Source organism: Crocuta crocuta, unplaced genomic scaffold (assembly GCF_008692635.1).
Source record: "Crocuta crocuta isolate KB4526 unplaced genomic scaffold, BGI_CrCroc_1.0 scaffold131, whole genome shotgun sequence".
NCBI lineage: Eukaryota > Metazoa > Chordata > Mammalia > Carnivora > Hyaenidae > Crocuta > Crocuta crocuta.
Window position 1 is genome coordinate 7,734,633 of NW_027528977.1, and position 7,910 is coordinate 7,742,542.

Here is a 7,910-nt window from a genome sequence, read left to right on the forward strand (position 1 = left end):
CCATGCAGGATTCTAAGGAAGGGCCTAGTAAATAAATCACCTCCTGTCACTCTTCTGCTTTGAAGCTCTTAGGAGAAAATCCAAAATCTGTAATGAGATCTGCACATCACCGCCTGGTCGGGAGCCTGTCACCCTGCCCGTGCCACCCATTTCACAGCACTGCCCTCTGGTCTATCTTCACACCAGGGCACCGGACTAACAGCTCCCTCGTCAGGGTAGCTCAGCGTGGGGCCATGACTCTTTCCTCTGCTTTGTAATGTTCTTCCTCCTATCTTCCACCCTCTTCCTCCACACTGTCTCTCTCTCATATACGCACATGCACATACACATGCACATGCTATGCACACACACACCTCTCGCATGGGTAACTCTTCTTGTCAAGCCACAGTTGCCATTTGACACCCTCGGGGTAGCTTTGCCCCCTATTCAGCAGTCCCTCCTTCCCACATCTGCTTTGTTCCTTCTGCTGCAATTGTTCCTTTGCCCCAACTCTCACTCTTTGTCAGTGACAGTTGTTACCTGTATTTACTTGTGGAATGGTCTTCCTTAACTGGACTGCAAGTCATGGAAGAGGTTGAGGTGTGTGTGCCCAGATCTTAGTACCACTTAGTACTACAGTGGGCATATCTACAGACTCAGTAAATGGTACTGAATGAAACAATGGATCAGGAAGTAGAGCATAGATTTTTCAAGTCTGACACACCTAAAGTGCCCTCTTGAAAATGCCCGCTTTCTTACAACCTAGAAGTGTGACCTTGGGCTTGTTATCTAATCTCTCTGCTTTAGTTTTCTTTTCTGGGCTGATACCAGTACCTTTCTCTAGATTGTTTTGAGACTTGAGGATATAATGCATGTTAACTGACTACCATCAACTAACTCCGTCCATCAACTAAACCATCAACAGTTCCTTCACTTAGCCGTCTTTCCATTTCTTTTCCTAATAAAAATTAAGTGGATAAGAGGGTTAGCTGTGATATACCTTCATTCGGCTAAATTTTTTTTAAGTTTATTTATTTTGAGAAAGAGACAGCATGAGTGGGGAAGGAGGACAGAGAATCCCAAGCAGGCTCTGCACTGTGGGCACAGAGCCAGATGTGGGGCTTGAACCCATGAAACTGCAAGATCATGAATCTGAGCCAAAACTTAGAGCTGGATGCTCAACCAACTGAGCCACCCAGGTGCCCCTCAGCTAATTTTTCCTTAATTTATTTATTTTGAGAGAAAGAGAGCATACAAGCACGGGTGTGGGAGAGACAGAGAGAGAGAGAATCCCAAGCAGGCTTCAGTGCAGAGCCTAATGCAGGGCTCAGACTCCTGGATCATGAGATCATGACCTGAGCCAACATCAAGAGTTGGATGCTTAACCAACTGAGCCGCCCAGGCACCCCCATTCAGCTAAGTCTTACCTTTGAACTAATAAATTTATGAAACATCAGAAGTAAAAGAATCCTCGAGAGCCACAGCTGTGTACTTATCAGCTGGGGAAGAGTGCCAGCATGTGGTAGAGTCAGGTTGTAAGGGGAGTTGTAGGATCAAGGCAAGGCTTTGGATTTGAATCTTGGCAAGGTCACTGGGTCTCTCCAACCTTAAACAAATTTAACAATTCAGTGCATCGGTATCTTCAGATGTAAAGATTAATGCTGACTTGTGGAATTTGGGGGAACATACCGACTTTCAGTAAGTTCTTTGTATTTTCATGAGGATGAAGACGGTAATGATGAGGAAGAGGAAAAGGACCATTAAAAATGGGAGGGAAATAATGTCATTGTGAATTGTTGCTAAGGACTAGGTGCCATTTACATAAAATTATTAGGACACATATCCCTTAGGTGATAGCTGTGACTGCAATCAGATTTTTACCTCCTGCTGCACATTCCTTTTCCTTAACCACCTGTACCTCCCACCACCTCCTCTCAGGTTTTTAGCCCAAACAACCTCACATCTCTGCCCTCTACAGATTTTGTCTCTTACCCCAAACACACATTTGTTTTAAACTTTTACAGAAAAGGAGTAAAAGGAGAACCAGATATGTGTTCTTCATTTGACTTGCTGCCTGATTGTGCTAGCCTGTGTTCAGAGTTTCTTACCTTATCAGAGTTAGAAAGGCCTTAGGTCTATGGCCCCCAAAGCCCCTCCTCTACCACATGAGCAGACTGAAGGTTAGAGGGGTTGACGGATTGCCGTGGAGGTGCTGTGGTGTAGTGGCCACAAGATAAGCTCCGAGGTGAGACAGACCTGAGTTTGCACACAGCCTCCACCAATTAGAAGTTGTCTGACCTTAGATAAGGCACTACAACTTTCTGAGCTCCCTCCCTCATTTATGAAGTGGAGTTAATAGTTCAAGTTGATAAGGTCATTGAAAGAATTACACGAGTTTTGAAACATTTTTATACACACATAAGGATGTATTTACAAANCTCCCTCATTTATGAAGTGGAGTTAATAGTTCCAAGTTGATAAGGTCATTGAAAGAATTACACGAGTTTTGAAACATTTTTATACACACATAAGGATGTATTTACAAAGGCATTAAGGTAGAAATGAGATCATATAAGAAAAGGGCCTAGGAGAATGTCCATAGGGACTTAGTAAGTGGGTCTCTTACTAGGCTCACAAAAGTAGGTAAGAGATGTAACTGGGCTTGAACATGCCTCCTAACTCCAAATAGTCTCTTCCTCATTCCAAGTCATCCTTCTGGGCCCAGGGCCAGAAATTATTTTGGTTGTTGATCTCCCTGGCAGTTTATTATCTGCTCACCTTCAGGGGTCAACCTCCAGAATGGTCTGCCATGGGTTGACTCCAGTCCTTTAAACAAATCATGACCCGAAGCCACTGATACCTTTACTTTGAATAGGCTTTTACTCCAGCCCGTGGCTTATTCCTTCAAAACCCTGAAGGTGTAAGAGAGAGTGAACTATATCATAGGGTCATGGGATAAGCGTAAGGACTATGGTACTATCCCTCTGATGTCATTTAATCCCCACAGAAAGCATGATGGATGCATGATGATACCACCTCCATTGAGATGCATCAAGTTCTGAATTCTAAGTGGCATTGGGACACCTGGGTGGCTCAGTCGGTTAAGTGTCTGACTTTGGCTCAGGTCATGATCTCACGGTTCATGGGTTTGAGCCCCACATCGGGCTCTGTGCTGACAGCTAGCTCAGAGCCTGGAGCCAGTTTCAGATTCTGTGTCTCCCTCTCTTTCTGACCGTCCCCTGTTCACGCGGTCTCTCTCTCTGTCTCTCAGAAATAAATAAAACATTAAAAAAAAATAAGTGGCATGAAGTGCAGCCTAGAATTATTCAGATGCTGGTTCTCCTTCAGACAGCTTCTAGTCCACAGGCAAGAGAAGGACCTATTTCTTTAACCTCCCTTGGAAAGTCGTCTGCAAGCTTGGGCTCTCAGGTGGTACACACCACTGTCTTCTCAGACCCCACTGAGCCACTGCTACCTGAAGCTATCCTTACAGTGACTACTGAAGGCTTAAAAACTTTTTCTAAATGTATATTTCTGGTATTGCTAATAAAATAGAAAAGAACCCAGAAGTTCACAAGCTGAGGGGCAAGTGTGAGTCACCATAAAAAATCTTCCTAAGAAATTTCTGGTTCTTTATCATTTCAGGTTAGAAAATTAATTGTTTTGGATCCTAAGAAACGACTGACTACTTTCCAAGCTCTCCAGCACCCATGGGTCACAGGTAAAGCAGCTAATTTTGTACACATGGATACTGCTCAAAAGAAGCTCCAAGAATTCAATGCCCGGCGCAAGCTTAAGGTAAGATTTGTTTTGTTTTGTTCTGTTTAAAAAAAATAAAAGGATCTCTCTCTTAGCTTGAATTCTACTATTGAATTCTACTATTCTTCATCTAATAATATTATTCATCTCATACAGTACCAGGGAAAATCCTGCTTTGAAGTCCCAGCAATACTGGTATAAAGCCACAGACACTCATGTTATTCTCTCTTAAGAATTCATTATTGGTGTGCCTGGGTGGCTCAATAGGTTAAGTGTCCAGCTTTGACAGGTCATGATCTTGCGGTCCATGAATTCAAGCCCCACATCGGGGTCATTGCTGACAGCTCAGAGCCTGGAGCCTGCTTCGGATTCTGTGTCTCCCTCTTTGCCTACCCCTCCCCACTTGTGCTCTATCTCTCTCTCTCAAAAGTAAACAAACATTAAAAAAAAATTAAGAATTTATTATTAATAAAGGGAAAAGTGTTACATGTTGAGATTTACTCACCAAATACATTATCACTGCTTCTCATTTAATTACAACTGAACTACTTGAACATCATTGCTTAGGAAACTGGTACTTATTCAGAAAGCTTTCTTTCTGAATATGTGAAAATTGGGAAACTTTTAAAAACTATAATGTAATGTGGATAAATTACCATACTTGGTAAAAATTAAAATACAGTTAACCTTTGAACGATCCTAGGGTTAGGGGCACCAGCCCCTCAACACAGTTGATCTACCTATAACTTTTGCTCCCCAAAACTTCATCACTAATAGCCTACTGTTGACTGGTAGTCTTACAAACAACAGTCATTTAACACATATTTCTTATGTTCTGTGTTTTATGTGCCATATTCTTACAATAATACCTAACTTTTTCTTAATGTTTTGCATATGTCTACCTACTTCATCTGCAAGTTTTTTCAAATTGTTCAAATCTCCAAAAAACTTTTCAGTGTATCTATTGAAAAAAATCTGTGTATAAGTGGATCCTTGCAATTCAAATCCATGTTGTTTAAGCATCAGCTGTAATTCATGTGATACAGAAAACTACCCAAAAAATATCTTTTTATAGAATACACATAAAGATATACTAGATGCTTTTCTGTTACATGGTGTTTAGGACCACCTACATATCCAGAGCATTTCAGAGAACAGCTGAAGTTCAAAAATAATGTTCTATTCAGCCATCACTTACAGGCTGATAAAGACTAAATAAATCTTAAAGGCTCTGTGGTCAAATTGATTTTAAATACTATGGATTAAATAACTTTGACTGAACCCAGGACTTCTCAAATAAAATGGAATCCTTTTGTCACATAATACTAGCATTGCATGAGACAAATACTTCAGGAAACAAAGTCCAAAATATTTGAAAACATGTAATCCATGGGCAAACACATTTACTCAAGCTTTCATTGGTCCAGATGATTAAATACACTAGCTTGAGATTAAAGACATTTGCTGTTTATCCTCCAAACAAGTTTCATTGAACCATCTTGGAATAATATGTTTGGAACATACAAAACATATGAAAGACTCCCTAAATGCAAAGCTGAGATCGAGCTCTGATTCCAGATTTTAAGTGCAGGTAACACCTGACACTTCTTTGTTTCCAATCAGGCAGCAGTGAAGGCCGTGGTGGCCTCTTCCCGGCTGGGAAGTGCCAGCAGCAGCCATGGCAGCATCCAGGAGAGCCAGAAGGCCGGCCAGGCACCGTCATCGATTCAGGATGGCAGTGAAGGTGTTAAATCTGTTTCGGAAGGAGAGGAAGTTCAAGGAGATGGGGCACAAGTGGCCATTGAGGGGGCAGAGGCCGAGCTGATGAAGGTACAGGCCATGAAAGAAATTAAAGATGCTGATTTAAATGCTGCCAAGGCCACCAACGCAGAGCCCAAGGCACTAGAAGATGGGACAAAGGCGGCTGACCTGGAAATAGAGGAGGGCCTCGCAGAGGAGAGGCTGAAGATGGTGGAGGAAGCAGCAGCCCCCAAACAAGGGCAGGAAAACCCAGCTGTGGTATTTGGAGCCCAGCAGAAAGATGCAATCCTGCCAGAGTACTGATTCGGCTTCTTTCCAATCTGGAGGCCAAATTCAGGCACTTTGTACGTTTTGTCCTTCAGCAAGGAAGGTGTGGAAGCATGATCTGCATTATAGTGATTCTGTTTTTTGAGGTGCAAAAAAATACATATATATCAGTTGGTAATCCTAACTTCATGCATGTGACTGCTTTATGAAAAAAATAGTGTCTTCTGTGGTATGTAATGGATACCTAATGCCGATGACTTAAATTTGAAATTGCGAGTAAACAACACAACATTTAAAAACACACATTTTCAGGGACCAGTAGCACACATTTGAAGTAACACATTGTTTGTTTTTGCTTTGAAAACCTAACCGTCATACATCCTTTGGATTTCTTCACAAGGCAGTAATTCCTTTGGCCTGTTGTTCAAGTAATAATAGGTAGTGCTATAAGACATGTTCCCATGGCATTCACAACATTATACTTTTCAGTGTGTTCAAACTGTTTACAAGGGGATGGTTGTAGGCTATAGTTTTATGGTACATACAAAAAAATCCCGCTTACAATGATAAGAAATTGAAGCATACCTAAGGGCCATGAAACAAAATGCCCTTAAAGCTTGGGTAGCGAATGCTTTCTTATTTTGTCCTCATTTATACACACTATATTACTAATAACCAAAAATGTTCTATCACAAAATCCTGCCATTTTACAATTCTGGAGAAAGTATTTTACAAACTCCTGCTGAGGGATATATTCCTTCCTTCTCATGCTAATAAAATTTCTTTCTCATGGACAACACTTAAGGTAGGCTAAAGAAATTGAGGGAAGAAAAGTTGCTAAGACTTGGACTTAAACTAACAAAGGTTGACCTCTGTCATTTCCAGATAAAATTGGATTTATTCATGAGTTTGTACAACTTTAAAGACAGTGACATTTTTATGAATAAACTCTGTATTTACCAAGTTTCAAATATTTAGAAAAATCTACCCCCTAGGCTGGTGCCAAAATGTCTGGATAGAGTGAGAATAATATTCCATTATAAGATCATTCACTTTACTAGAATAAGGAAACTTTTGTTTATGAAAGTTCTTTTTCCCTTCAGTTGAGGATTATCTAGATATATTGCTTATGAACTAAAGATATTTTGGAAAATCTGGTATGTCTTTTTCCGATACTTGGAATAGAAGTGCCCACATTTTACAATGTAGTTTTTTAGTTTCCATGCCAAGAAATTTAGGACAGTGCAACGTTTTATTTACCTTAAAAAAGGAAAGAAAGAAAGAAAAGGCCCTAGTTGCAAATCAGACTCAGGAGAAGCTGTAACATTAGACCTAATACTTCACTATGATTTTTTTCAAAGTATGTTGCTTTGATTTTTCATATGAACACTTTTCCCTTATAGAAATCACACTTAAATTCCAAGTACTTCATATTTCTTTCTAGTTTGAGATGAAGTGAACATTTTTATCAAATTATGCATCACATTTTAGGTTTCCTCAGTTTTAAGAAGGGATTATTTTCAGAGACCAAAATGATGGACAGTAGAAATGACTGTCACATAAACATCTCCATCAAAAAAAGATCTTAAATTCTTTTGGCTCTTTCTCAAAACTGTCAAATTGGAAAATGAAATGAAATTTCTGATTCCCGGGGGCTCTTGGATCCTGGTAGACATTCTGCTTTCCAAGAGCAAATCTTCCTTTACTGCTGTTCTCATGAGAAGAAGAAAATGCAGGACTTCTCATCATCCATGGTTTAGGGGCCTGACAGGTCACCAACATGGACAAAGGAAAAAGCACTCAAAGAGCACATCATCTGAGCTCAGAAGATTACTTTTTGTTTTATTTTTATTAGCTAGTAGAGAGTACTTATTTTCTCCCATTTCTTTCCTTTCCTATATATTCTCTTAGAATTTCCAGGTTAGTAATTATAAAGGGCTCACTCTTTTTCATCTTTAAGAATGCCTTCTTCACTAAGCATTAACATTTCCATTTAAGATCAATTGCCTGGTGTTCTTTTCCTAATGAGACATAACAGGCAAATAGGGTAGGTGTCCCATATACTGGAAAAGGAAAGAGAGGGAAATGGATCTTATTGGACAGTGGCATTTTTGGAAGATCCGGGCCCCACTGCCCACCCCACC

General features: G+C 40.4%; 1 protein-coding gene across 4 annotated transcripts in view; it reads left to right on the forward strand.

Moving 5' to 3' along the window:
* Window positions 1-5,950, forward strand: part of CAMK4 (calcium/calmodulin dependent protein kinase IV) — a 211,375-nt gene extending 205,425 nt beyond the window's left edge. For all 4 annotated transcript variants that reach the window (XM_077757172.1, XM_077757174.1, XM_077757175.1 and 1 more), the window contains 2 exons: window positions 3,625-3,777; window positions 5,362-5,950. In XM_077757172.1, coding sequence (XP_077613298.1) covers window positions 3,625-3,777; window positions 5,362-5,802 — 594 coding nt within the window. In that variant the 3' untranslated portion in view covers window positions 5,803-5,950. The remainder of the gene's footprint in view (window positions 1-3,624; window positions 3,778-5,361) is intronic.
* The last annotated feature ends 1,960 nt before the right edge of the window (window positions 5,951-7,910 follow it).